General features: G+C 38.6%; 1 protein-coding gene across 4 annotated transcripts in view; it reads left to right on the top strand.

Annotated features, from left to right (window-relative positions):
* Positions 1-14,226, top strand: part of PCDH11X (protocadherin 11 X-linked) — a 436,859-nt gene that overhangs the window by 353,480 nt on the left and 69,153 nt on the right. The window contains exon 7 of one of the 4 annotated variants that reach the window (XM_069015031.1): positions 9,046-9,700. The exons of the other annotated variants lie outside the window; for them this stretch is intronic. Within the exon in view, the coding sequence (XP_068871132.1) occupies positions 9,046-9,071 (26 nt within the window). The 3' untranslated portion in view covers positions 9,072-9,700. Of the gene's footprint in view, positions 1-9,045; positions 9,701-14,226 lie in introns of those variants that run through there. 4 annotated transcript variants of the gene reach the window in all.

The following is a 14,226-nucleotide window of genomic DNA, read 5'->3' as shown; positions in this document are numbered from 1 at the left end:
AAAATTAAAAGAGCTATGACTGGGTGACGTCGATTAGGAAAATAAAGCAGAAATTTCATCCAGGTATAGCAGTCAGCATTAATTGTGCAAAAAGGTGCTGACAAAATTTCATGTGACTTTTAACACTTTATTTCTCCAAAACAAGTAAATGTCAATGCTGTGAATAGTAAATACAATTTTTGGTGATAATACTAGAATGATGTTTCTTGTTATGGTTTAATGCCTCGTTTCTGCATCACCAGGGAAGCTGCTTAATATGTGCAGAACAACAGCAAAATTGTTAATAGAGGAGAAGCAGCTCACAGGGTTCTGCTTAAACAAGTCCTATTGATAGAACAAACAGCGATCTGCTGGTGTAAAGCACCAGCTTCTCACTGGAGCAGCTTGCTGGGTTTATGGAAATGTGCACAGAGAAGCAGACCATGAAATATGTTCTCTATAGAGTACTTCTGTAGAGGCTGGAGGATGTGTTGGCTGAGGAATGGATGTCTGAGGCTGCAGTGGAGGTTCCTGGTGCAGCTCTTGGTAGAGGACTTTGAAAAAGAGCATTTTGTGCCACCCAGCTGTTACCTCAGGCTGCTTTGCCTAACTGCTTTCCAAGTGCTGTGTGTGTAGCAGTTTTAGGTTTTAGTCTGTTGACAGGTCAGACAATAAACCCATTTCTTTTAGTGCAGACTGTTGTTTTGTATTCAGTAACTTGTGTATCATATTTATGTCCTTGTTATTTTAACATCCCTACATGACTCAGAGAGATCAGGGGTTGTATTAAGGCAGTTTGTCTCCTGCAAAAGTTACAAAGCAAAAATGATTACAGACTGAAAAAACAGTTGTATCTAATTGCAAGAATAGTGTACTCTCAAAATCAATATCCTTGAAAGAAAAAAGAATTAAAAGCAATAATAAAATCTATTAGAAGTTATATTGCTATGATACATTAGGGTCTGTTGGTAAAATGGTTTCCTATCTTTTCAATGGTGCATTGAGAAGTAAGGCAGGATGGATGGATGAGTCATAATATCCATTATTAAGAAATGGTTAGGGCTCACCAATATCCCAGGGTCATTAGGCAGCTTAATGGGAACTAATTCTGGTTCCAGAAAAGGACTCTCTTGCCCCATACCTTCTCATAACTGGGTGGAGTTATACAGCAATCCCTGCTCGTAGCCCAGTGTGAACACAGTGTGACTCGGGTCATGTATCTTCCTTCCTAACAGATCATCTGCAATTCTTTCCCAAAGGAAGAAAAATAGAAATTAGGCTTTTGAGAAATGGGCACATGTGGAAATGCCAAAGTGAAGTATGTGATGAGAAAACCAAAACTGATCAAATGCCTGGCATTTCCTCTGGTGAACCTAAAGCCTGCCTGGGTGTAACCATGGTCTTCCACACCTTTTCTTGTAAGAGCTTAAGTGGGAAATACATTGTGCAAAGCAGGTAACAGGAGTACACACTGATCACAATTGTCCTTTCCTTATTCTATTAATATTTGATTACCGACACTGCACTGATTTTTCTTTTTGTTTAGCAGAGTTGAATTTTTATATAGATGGGGATTTACATATGTTTATATGTTTCTCTATTGCTGAGATTCTATTTTAACAACATGGAGATATTTCTGATGCATAGACTTAGACTGCAGTGTTGTGTTAGCAACTATGGACCATCAGTGGAAAGAAGGTGCAGACTGAACACTTCTCAAGTAGGATGAATAGCATTTGGGTATAAAGATGATTTAAGTCATCTTTTATAAGGGTGGATAGATAGCAGGTTGCAATTTTATTTTCCATTATATCTGTAATTAAACATGACACCCAGACCAGGTTTAATTACATCAGTGAAAGAGTGTATTTCACAGTATGTTACAATTTTTGTTAAATCAATGCCTTCCAAACTGGAACTTTCCTGCACAATTTTTCTGACAAGCTTTGTTGGGAAGTGCTGTGAACTGCTCTGAACTGCTGGGTCCTGATTGCCCAGACTGCTCATCAAACATTTGTGAGAACCCTCCGTCTTAATTTCTCTCCAACTTAATTCCTTTAGTTCTTGTCCATCACATACTTCTCCTCAAAAGACTCTCTGAAAGTGGATTCATTATTATCAGTGAAGAGTCAGATCCCCCAGTGAGGAGTTTACAAAGTGGTGGTAAAGAGATGAATAATCCTCCCATCAAGAGGTGAACAAGTCTGTCCTGATAGCTGAGTTTGAAGCGGGCAGTAAGAATTAACCAACTCACACGCTAATGAAGACACACCAACCAAAAATTCACTACATGTTAAATAAAAACTCTGCATCCAAGCTTTTGTCATGAAAAACTGTCTCAAACTGCACACTTGCAGAGGCCTCAGGCTGCAAACACAAGGCACAGTCGCACCTTGAGTACTTGACTTTCTCAGTTTTGACAGTGTTTTGTCTGGAATCAGTGGATGAGGGAATGGATGTATGCACACAGGATTGCTAAGGCCTGGTCGAAGCTTGCAGATTTCTACAGCATGTCACAAACTTTGCATGCCATAATTCATAATTTTGAAGTTGTTTTTTTTTTTAACTCACAAGAAATAAAAATAATCAGAAGCGACGACAATAGCCATTAAAATCCATTCTGCCAGCATCACTCCCTGTTGCAGTGTGTATTGATAACTCCTGCACTTTGTTTCCTGGATTTATTAGGGCTGCTGATGTCTCTACAATTGGTTAGAGCATGGTGTTAATAACCACACCAAGGGTGTGGGTTCAATCCCCATACGGGTCATTCACTTAAAAGTTGGACTTTATAACTCTTGTGGATCCCTTCCAACTCTGAATATTCTGTGACTCTGTGAAAGCTTGAAAACACTTTTAAATCAAAACCTGGAGAAACCCCCAACAATGTCCCACTCTGCCAGTTTTAGGTACAAGCACGAAGAGAATGACACTGCGTGGCCAGGAATGACAAAACTACTCAGTGCTTCTTTCCTCTTAGCGATCACCTTGGACTGAGAGTGTTTTCTTTTTACACCGCAGTAAATAAAACTGCATTTAAATAAGAAAGCAGAAATGAGAATGCATAAAAGAGTAAACCGTGTATGACCCAACCAATGAAGAGTGCAGACAGTACATGTTCTGAATAAAAGTGGAGGCAGTTAGCTCCCTGTGAAAGCGAATGTGGTGCTGAGGGACAACCCTGGAGGGTGAACAATGGCAGATACGGGGTTGTTTCTGCCACTGCAGTTGAGATTCTTAACCCTCAAAAAAAAAAAGACAAATCGCATATAGGATTTTTAAAAGCCTTGATGGAATTATCCTCACGTTTCTCTTAATGTTCCTTGGGGTAATCATCAAATAACTCATTTTTAAATGGACAAAAATCTCTGCTCTTTTTAGAAATAGTTTGAGTGCAAGATATAGAAACCAAAGTCTTACGAGAACTTTTTCTTCCCTTTCTTTCTTTACTGAATTAGAGCTGAGTGTATTTAAAATGCTCCTCTTCTTCTGCATATCATGGTATCAAAAAGTTTGGATCTGGTGAGGTGTGAGGAGCATTAGAGTGATGTAATTTATAGGATCGACGTGGAGCTGTAATTTGCATTCCTGGATGAGCAGTTCAGAACTAGGAACATCAAATAAGAACAAGTTCAACTCATGGCTATTTTTCACCTAAGTGGAAAGGACTGAAAAAAAGAATTGAGATTTAGTTATCCTGTAAGAATTTTCTCTTCCTATGTTACTCCTAACTCAGCTTCTTGTTGAATTATAGACCTGCAGGTTAAGGATTGTTTTGTGGTGCTCGCATAGTGGAATCTCAGTTCCTTGCATGCAGGAGAGAACCAACAGAGTGTAATTAGTGCTGAGTGTTATAATTACCAGTGAGTTTTGGGTGAATCTTACTGTGAATAAAGTTTGGAAAAAGATGAAAGGTAGGTTTCAGTCAGAATTATCATCCAACATGGAATTTAGGGCTGTGCCTGGTGACAGAGTTGTCTCTTAGCTGCACCACTGGAGTGTGCAGGTTGCACCATATCTTTAGTAGAGCTCCTGCTGGTTCACAGTCAGTGAATAGTTTGGCCAGAACTGAAGTTAGTTTTTAAATAAGCCACCAGAAATAAAGGAAGCAGTAGGAAAGCCACGTGATTTTCAAGAAATACTTTACATTTCTAATAAATCTAAGGATGTAAAATGATGTAACTTCTAGTAAGTGCAATTCAAAATGTTTCTTTTTTTGTTGTTGTTGTTCAGTGTTTGCATATATCTAGTGCATATGGAAATACCTTTCTGAGAGAGTTGGGATCAGTCACTTCAGAAAGCTCTAAACTCAAAGAGGCTGTTTGTTGTCTATTGAAAATTTTCAGACAGACTCTTGTTACTGCCTTCAGTGGAAGATAAAAGGTTCTTACTACAAATGCGTTATTTAATGAGTTGACTTTTCCAATTTTTAAATAAGTTCACTTTAAAATATTTTAAGAAGTGTCAAAGAATGCACATTGGATAGTATGAACGAGGAGGGGTGAGGACATGAAAGGGAATGTTGTTTGCACACAAAGAATGAGTGTCAGTTCAAAGCTACCTGTGACCTTGCTGTTTAATGAACACAAACCAGGCTTAGCTCTGGTTTATAATTGCAGTCAGACCAGCAGCAAGCTGGACTAATGTTGTTCTTTATTCTCTGAGTGCCCTGATTATGGGGAAAAGCAGCAAATAACTCTGCCAGAGCAGTGGGCTAAGATGAGGAAGGATTATGGTTGCACAAAATTACAAATCGTACTGGCTAAAAGATGTGAAACAGCAGAAAGAGCATCGAGTCTGATGAAGAGCTAAAGGAAAGCTTTACATTCTGAGTCGTTTTACAGCTGTTTTAAGCCAGGGTCATCTATCTCCACTGTTTTTTACAAGTTCCTTCTTCAGTAAGAACTTTTCAGGCATTCTCCCATTTTTTTTGAGAGCAAATGAGTGCTATGGTAAGCAGAACAGCTCTCAAAATATTTGTTTTAACTAGCCTAGCAATAATAAAATACTTACTTGGCTGAACTATATCTTCTTAAATCTCTTTTAGGTTTATGTATCATAAAAATATAAAAACAGGTTGAAAACTGGAGAAAATGAAACTGTTTAGATACCTGAGGTCACACAAGACACCAGTTTAAGATTTAGAAACAGAAAATGCCTCTCCTGATTCCTGTTCCTTAGCTCTTATCTCCAGTATTACAGTGTTTTATATCCCTTCTTTATAATAGCATTCAGTAAGTTTTGTCCTTGCACAGGATAAAAGACAGTGAGAATTCCATTCTGAAAGAGCATCTCTAAAGCATGTTTGTCACAACTTCTCTACAGGAAAAATTAGTATAGCAAAAGCTTCATATTTAAAAAATGCAACTTTTAAATCAGTCTAACAGTCATACTAAATAAACAACTCATCTCTGTCAATTTATGTATCCATAATTAGTAAGATTCAGCCACTAGGCAGAGAAAATGCAATTTGTAATCATTTTGTTGGTGAAAAGCCTCCTAATTACTGCACAGGGGTTCTGGGCACTCAGGGCACTGCTCCTTTCCTGGTGTTACTCAGTAAGCAAGATTTAATTTATCTATTGGATCATTATGAACTCTTGTTGTTTTCACTGGAATATTTTGTCACACAACAAACATTCCAACAGTTCTCTCATGTGAATATGTTTTTGCTGCATTTCTCAGTTTTGATAAAGAAATGCAGTAGATTTTCACTGACAGCAATATCTTTACAAGTATTATTTAGAGCTCTCTTTATTGCAACTGTTAGGCAATTGTGCTTTTTGCCAATCATATGAGATAAACTGGCCATGACACTGGCTTCAGACTTGTATCTAGCATTTTATTTAGAGTTACACCTTTAGATTTCATTAGAACTCTGTTTTTCACCATCTGTTTTCTGAATAACATCAATAAACAGTCAGCCTTCATCCAGCAGGAGTGCTGGAAATTTTTTTTTCATCTTACTTGTATGTTACAGGCTTGCAGGTTTTCTCATGGGTTTTATGCTCACTGGCCTTTAAAGGGGCATCGTAATCCCAGCATACACTGGCGTTGGTGAAGGATTTTGCAGATTTCTCCTGTCTTTAGGATGCTGTTATTTCAAAGGTGAAATATGTGTAAACCAGGATGTTTATAAAACTTTCCATTTACTCTGACCCACTTTTGGATACAATTGCATGAACAGGTTTATGTGCCGAAGGAATTTCTGCTTCTAAAGGATCTGAAAGCTTTCCAAAGCTGGTGGATTTGTGTCTCCGTTATTCTGGGTGTTGTGCTCATCCCAAACGCTGGCATCATTAGGAGCTGTGTCTGGAAACCAGTCTTACAGTTCTGATGCATTATTGATAAGCTTAATGAAACTCGATGAGGTTTTAACTTTTAGGATGTCGGTGTTTGTTTACACACGTGTACACAGGAAAATTAATGCAAATGAGTTCTGAAATGATCTTAATTCATTTTATCGTTAGTTTAGGAGCGAAATAACATAAACTAAATTAAGATCATTTTAATTTTAAATAAGAATAGCTACGCAAGGACTTAGGATAATGTAATTAATCCACTTCAAAGTTCATACATTTTAGTTAATTCCAATTAACCTTCCTGAGTATCGTCATGTTGGTAAATTCCTGTGAGCAGCCTGTCTCTAATGCAGTCATGGAGAGGACCAGAAGTGCTTCTGGCATCTCTCTCCAGAATTAGAGCAGGGAACAACTTCCTTGAAGATGCTTCTTTCTTCTGGGATATGTTACTCTGCTTTTCTGACCAGACACCCTTTCTGAGGAGTATTACAGGATTCTTTTTCACTCTTAGGAAGAAGAAAATGCCCCAAACACTGCTATTTTTACACAGGCAGTACAAAGGACTGTAAGCATTATCCCAAAGATGAACAATCTTACATTTTCTAGACTTTTTCTAGACTTCAAAGCATTTGTGTTCCTAAAATGTATACTTGAATGCATATGTTATGCTGTATATGTCACAGCATCATCCCTGGAGTCACACCCCTTAGCACATGCACAGATATCTCCCATTAGGGGTTGGATGTTGTGTTTATGTCTGTGTTTATTTTAAGAACAGTGAGGAGCTGTCTCTTCCAGCTCTTCTGTCCTTTGGGTGAGGCCATTACCTCTGGAAGACTTTCAGCCCTTGTGACTCCCCGTAATCCTCACTGCAGGGGGAGAGGGTTCTGATGGGAATGAGAGCAGGGCCTGTGCTCTAAATTGTAGAGGATTTACAGCACTTCCAGTGAGGTTTTGAGATGGGTAAACTGTGACTCAAATCCCAGGTAACTCTACAGCACTTACATAATCTAAATGTGTGCATGTTTAGCAAAACACAGAAGCAGCCTTTTCTGGCTTCGTGCTCATATCCTGGATCAGAATTGTTTGGGTTTTTTCCAACAAGTTTGCTCTCTTCACACAGTTTCCCTTCCCCAGAGTGGTGTTGCAAACAGCTTCTCTGCCCCGTTCTCTCTCCAGCTTCCTGACATTTACTCCTCAATCAGCTCTTCCCATTAGCAGCACCAGATTTCCACCTGGCTCTTTGTTTTCCTCCTTGCAATATCCTTCCCTTACTCTGGATGCTTCAGCTTACAGGCTAATGTCCAATTTCTTTTGAGCTGTGCATTTCCTTGTTCTCATTTTCATTTAATCTGCAGCCCTACTACAAAACTTCTCTGTACCAAAATAGCTTTTCTTTACTATTTTATTGAGCACTCTTCTTTTCAGGCGTGCTGTTGTTTCTTTTTTTCCACAGATCTCTTATTCAATGCTGCCATCAGCTTTTTCCTGCATGTGGCACCCAACATTTTTTGGACTTGTTTTAAAATTCTCTCAAATCTGTGCTTCCTTCTTATTCTTCCCTTGCTTCCATTTATTTTTATATCACTGCATAATATCTTGTCGCTTTCTTCTGGGAAAAAACTTGACAAAATGAGGTGTTTATCTGTGCCTTCCTGTTGGTTTGACATTCTTTCTCCATCACTAAGATCCTTCATTACAAAGAAGCACAACTTTCTCATCTACTTCCTCATCTACCTGTTCTGCTTGTCCCATCACGTTTCCTTATATGTCTTGCCCTGTTTTTTTCTTTCATTTCCCTTGACAATAAAAACATGATTAAGCCTTAAGCCTCTCAACCTTTAAAATCACCAAGCTCCTGAAAACTCTGCTTCTTTTCTTTGTTTTCTGTTGGTTTATGCAATATTCTAATTAAGGTTGTCTGGAGCTCTCTTAATCTTGCCCTACTCCAGGTTCTGAGCTCAGCTAAAACTATTGTTACCAAACTTTTGATCACACATTTTTTTAGTTTGAAGCCATTCTCGTCTTACCTGAGCCATCAGATGCTTTTAACAGTCAGCCATGCTCAGACTTTTTTTGAGATCTTGTCATTTCTTGTGTCTTATTTCATCCTACTATGGAATGAACCTGCATCTGTCGTCCATTTCCCTTACTGTGTTTTTTTGCATTTCTTTATGAGCAGACACATTTTTATCTCATAATTAGGGCCCTATTTTTGTAATAACACAAATAATAAAATTGTATTGCTTCACCTAAAGAAGCCAGTAAAGTTGAGGTGAGGAAAGAAATTTGAGAACATCAACCAAAATACTTTCTAGAACGAGAGTGGTTCAAATTAAGCATGGCATTAGCATCAACACTTTTAGGACATTATCTAAAAGTGTAAAGGTAAGTCACATTTCCAAGTTGTAAGTACCCTATAGAGTACTGGGAATTAGGGGTAGGTGTAGGGCAATAATCACACCTACCTGGAGGCACTGGGAGTATTTTATCCAGTACTTCCAGTGATACATTATCTTCTTATTATGCCAATGATGTTTCACCACATAAGCAAAAATGGGAGAGAAAAATAAACCACAATATTTCATCTTGCACTGTATTCTACTGGAAGTAGTTCCAAGTAATTATGTTACATTTTCAGTGACTTCTTAAAAAAAAACCAAAAAAAAAACCCAAAACAAAAACAAACATTCACTTATGTCAAGGTCAATAAGCAGAAATCCAAGACATTCAAAACTATGTGGAGTCTGTGGATATTTTCCAGCAATACTTTTGGGAATTGTTCACTGAAACCCAGAGGACATCTTCACAAAGCTGCCTGGGAATATCAGACAATCTGTACGCAGCAGCGTCTCCCTGGACAAGCAAAATGTTCCTGCACCAGTCCATGACATGAGAGGGATGGAACTGCTGCCAAACCATCAGCTTCTGCTCTGGAGGAGATTAATTTGTTTTAATGAGAGCAACACGCTGCAGTTCTGTGGTTTTCAGCGGAACAGCTTTAGAGCAGAGTTGCAGTTCGTAGCTAATCAATGCCAGAATCTGCTGGTGCTGCAGCCCGGGGAGTGTTCCTCTCATCTTGTACACTGGCACACAGAACTTTTAGGTGACCACAGTCTCAAAATGTCCAGGACAAGAGTTTGAAAGTAGCACTTCCTGAACCTACAGCTGGAAATTGGGTCTAATCTTTAAAAGTTTTAATTAAAGCAGCCACCGTGAGTAGAAGAAGCTGTTGCATGGGAGTTTTGTAAGCAGAATGACCCAGAATGAACATCAAGAAAGACTGACTAATTTTGCACCAGACATTAGTGTAAAAATATTATTAAAATTAATGCTGTTTACGGGAAAAGCAGATACTGGATCACTATGCCATTGCACATTCCAAATGTGCTGGGTTTTGTTTGGACTTTTACACATGATTTGGGCTCTGAGTACAGCAAACTTTGTTCTCCAACATTAAGAAAAAGTGTTCTGATGTTAGTCTGTAATAAATGAGGGTAAAACTTAGAAGTAAATTCAGGGCTCATCAGAGATTCTCTGCAGCGGGAATTAGCATATGAGACTTTTTATATAAAGTTAGAAAAGAAAAACAGCTATGCAATGCATATTCATAAAGCTATATCCATAAAGCTTGCTCCAAACTGTAGGATTATTGCATTACAGTAGTCAACTTTTCAATGAAAATGCCCTTAAACATAAAATAGTAATGTCTGCAATCTTGATTATTGTTGTTCATATGTGATTCAATAATATCTTACTCAGAGTCTAAGATTAAACTCATGAATCTGTAATCTCAAATACAGCTTTTTCCGTGTGATCTTAGGTAGAAAATAGCTAATAATTTACTTTTTGTTTAGGTTTTAATAGAAATGAGCCAGTTATCTTCTAATACTCAATTAGAAATGAGAACAGAAAATCCCTTCCCCCAGAAAAAAAAAAAAAAAAAAAAAAAAAAAAATTTCAGTGATCTACAGAATAACAGGAACAATGAAGAAAAAAACTGAAAAAACTGTTGTAGGTGAAATCACACTAAGCAGACTTCTTTTACATTTTGTTGCTTCAAAACTATTCACTGAAGAAATGCTGAGTGGAACTGGTTTTGGGGCATAACAGAGAACATGAACGTGTGCCAGATAGATTTTAAACATCTCATGGTGGAAAGGGTGTACTGAGAAAACGATGCTCAGCCTTCACAGATCACACAGAGAACGAACAGGGAGAATTGCAGGGGTGGGGTGGGGTTTGCTGTCCCACAGGTTGCTGCTGCAGCTTCAGGAATCATTTGTGAAGTACATTTGTAAAGTGCCTTTCACTTTGTGGGTCCTTTTGTGCCTGTGGAGATTTGCCCTGTGAGCCCAAGCATGGCCCCAGTAATTTCAGATCGCAGGGATCTCCCGGGGTCAGTGAGCTACGAGGGAACGGGGGTTACACGAGCTGCATCGCTGCACTGTGATTCCAGATCTTTCCATCACACTGCAGCATTAAAACCCAAGCAGAGCTGCATCCCCTGCTGCTGTAAATTCCTCTGTCTGAAGGCTAAGTCAGCTCAGGATCTGCTGCCCGGATTTTGTGCGGAGATTTACACACAGCCAGAAGGTTCGCACTGCAACAGCAGCTCAGGCTTTATTTTATGCTGCTACTTGGGAGAATATGTAAATTGTAGAGGCACCAGACTTTTTCTTCTTGCCTCCAGATGTACTGTTTCAATTTAGATATCGCCAGTTTGTCTAAGCAAGTTTAGATTAGGTCAATACTTCGTGTTATTCCTGCAGCATCCTAGTTTTCCTTAGAGTCTCTTCATTGAATAAATTGCACTTTAAGTCAATACTGAGCAAATCACTGTGTTCAGAGGCACTATTGCAGACAATGTGTCAAACAAGTGTCTCTTTAATTTGAAACTTTTTATGGGCAAGAATCAGCCAAAAAAAAAAAAAAAAAAAAAAAAAAAAAAAAAAGAAAAAGCACTGGAAAAAATGTGACCAAAGGAAATTTGTTCTTGAGTTTATGTCAATATGCAAAACCCTGCCGTGACTTGGAATATGTTCCAGATTCAGTACCTACCTACCAAAAACCCCACACAACCTAAAGTGGCAATTTTGGAGTGTTTAATAATTGTCACAAAAAAAGAGAAAATGTTAAGTTAAAAAAGAGAGTTTCTTTTTTTTTTTTTTTTTTTTTTTTCTTTTTTGTTACTGTTCTGTGTTATCAAAAAATTTCTCTGTTTTTTATTCTGGTATGTTTGCCCTATTAGTCTGATAATGACATGAGGAAATTATCAATCCCTGCATTAAAAATTTGTTATATGATGGAAAATAGTTTCAGATCTATTTTGTGAATCCATACAATAGTGCTGTCTCCACTTTAACTTTGCCTAAAACTCTGGTTGTTATAAAACTTCCTTACACGATTGTAATTTTGGCAGACTTGGAACTCCTGTAACTAAGATCCAGCACGCAAAGGCAACTGCTGGAAGTTTCTCCCAGAAATGTTCTTCAGGTCTTGTGTGATATTGTGAGAAAGGCTGTGCTTGGTAATACGAGAAATCTGGGCAAGAGGATGTTCTGTTCTGAAGCCTGAAAGGGAAGGTGTATGAGTCTTGTCATTGTCAGGAAACCATCTTGATGTTTTTCATTCAGACAAATTCTTGGTTGTTGAATTACATTTCAATTTGTTCAGTGTGATTAAATTTACCATAAGGCAAAAATTCAATACAGAGCTGAGTCAGATACACCTGCTGTAAGCTGAGGCAGGAAAGGGAGCTAAAAGATCACACAGTAAGAGTTAACACAGACCATCTGAAGGAGCAAAGGTAGGAGTAACTCCAGCCAAGGGATTAAAAGAGATCAGCTCTTGGAAGACTCTCTAATCCCATCTGTGATGTTGGGATTAGGAGTAAACTCAAATTTAAAACAAAGAAACGCGTTACTCTAAATTTGCAATGAGCAAGAGGCCACCTGTGATTCAAAGCTGAGCTGCTGTTCCCTTGGGAAGAGCTGGGGCTGAGACAAGTGCAGGATGCTGCTGCTGCAGAGCTGGGGCTGGCAGCTGCTGCAGGCTGAGCTTTCACACTCCAGTCAGCGCTGGAGGTGGCCAAGGAATGGCAGGAAGATTCCCTGGCAGTGCTTCCAGACACATGTCAGGGCACACTGCAGAGCTGACTGAGCAGCTATTTTAACACACTTTGGTAGGTTCCACTGGTGATGTTGTCACCCATGTCATATTTTAGTACATCAAACACTTATGTTATATAAAATAGACTTCTAATTCAGGAACAGGCCTCCAAGTTAACTGCTGTGCAAGGATTCATGCTTGTATCAAATCTGGCCTGTGCTGGCAGATATCTTTATAACATGGGGCTGTCGACCTGTAATAATCAGAATACACACAGAAGTTGTCCCTCAGCTTATATGGTGCAGCAAAGTCAGTGTACAAGAAAATGTGATTACACTGTATATGGTGACAGGATTGGGAAGTTATGAGGTAAATAATTGTGAGCAATTATTTTCCTCTGAGAAGACAGAGGGGCCAAGGAGGGAGACTTTGAAGAAAGCTCAGTATTTGTTAAATATTTCCTCAGGTCTCAGTGGCTCAGGCAGAACTGGTTTTTTAGGTATTTCATAAAAACTGTCTCAAGGAAACTCATCTGTCAGAAGTTTACTCACTTTGCACAGCTAAACACTGAACACTTTCCAAACTGTAGCAATTCTTTCAAATAGTGTCACTGGGTGCTTTATCCACACCCCCTTCAGGATGTGAGGGATTCTGTGAAATGATCAGAGCATCGTGCCAGTGCCTTTACTACCTAATGATTTCTGTTTCTATTTTTAACAAACTCTTTGTACCTTCCTCCTAAAATAGCAATAGGACCCTTAATGAATGCAGTATTAAATCTCAGTAACAACGTAAGTGCTTTGCTCTTTCTGTAATCTGTGGCCTGTTATGCAAAAGAGGCTCAATAGTAAATCAAAAGACTCCCTGTGGGGTGCACCACTCTTTCCTCCCTGGGGAGAAAGTTCAAATTCTGCACAGGTGAAGGAGTCTCATTAAAAGCATTTACCCCCTAATGCTCTGCCAGGTAAAACTGCCTCAGTGTCAAGGAGAAAGGACTTATTTAGACTGCAGACAATAAAGCACTGCCAAAATTGTATTCGATTCAGGAAAAGAAACAACAAAGAGTAAAAGAGGATGAAAAGTGCAGTTTATAGAAAATGCAATGACAAGTTGTTTCATTTCAGTCTTTTCCTTTTTTTTTTTCCTAAATGTACTTTTTTTTTTTTTTTTTAATTCAAGGGTTCTGCATAATCTTTCATATGAGGTCTTATGACTTAATGTGGAGAAATAGGGAAAGCTGTGTACCTCAAGAGCTCTGTGAGAGAGCTTAGAGGTGGATGGTTCAAGAGGGAATTTTGGCTTTCAGCACTCCATAGAAGCTGCAGTAGTTTTGGCACACTAAAGACAGAAAGTCTGGACCATGGAGTTAGGAAATAATGCAAGCAACAGTTCTCTTCTGTGCCTCAGTAGGTAAAGCCAAGTTTCTGCTGTAGATAATAAAAGTTTATGGTGGTGGTGTGGTTCCAATCCATCAACAGGAAAAAAAAAAAAAGAGCTTTTTGTCATCCCCTCTTGCTGTTATTGTTGGGTTTAAGCAGTTCTGGACTACAGTATGTTCTGTGAAAAGTACATTATCTATTTCTTGATATCTGTATGAAACAGTTACACTTTGGTAATTACACTTTTATAAAAGCAATTAATAAGGGAATGGATTGGGACAGTGTGGTGAAGAAACAGAAGGGGAGGACTTACAACTTTGGGGGAAAAAAATGCCAATCAAAACCAAACCAAACCCCTTCCAGGGAATAAATTTACTGACATTTTTGTGGGGAATATCTTAAAATCTGTTCAGAGAGAATGTATTCTGATTCAGAAGTTGCTGCAAATTTTGCAA

Source organism: Aphelocoma coerulescens, chromosome 4A (genome assembly GCF_041296385.1).
Source record: "Aphelocoma coerulescens isolate FSJ_1873_10779 chromosome 4A, UR_Acoe_1.0, whole genome shotgun sequence".
Classification (NCBI taxonomy): Eukaryota; Metazoa; Chordata; class Aves; order Passeriformes; family Corvidae; genus Aphelocoma; species Aphelocoma coerulescens.
The sequence above is the reverse complement of the archived record's forward strand: the minus strand, read 5'-3'. Positions and strand labels throughout refer to the sequence as shown.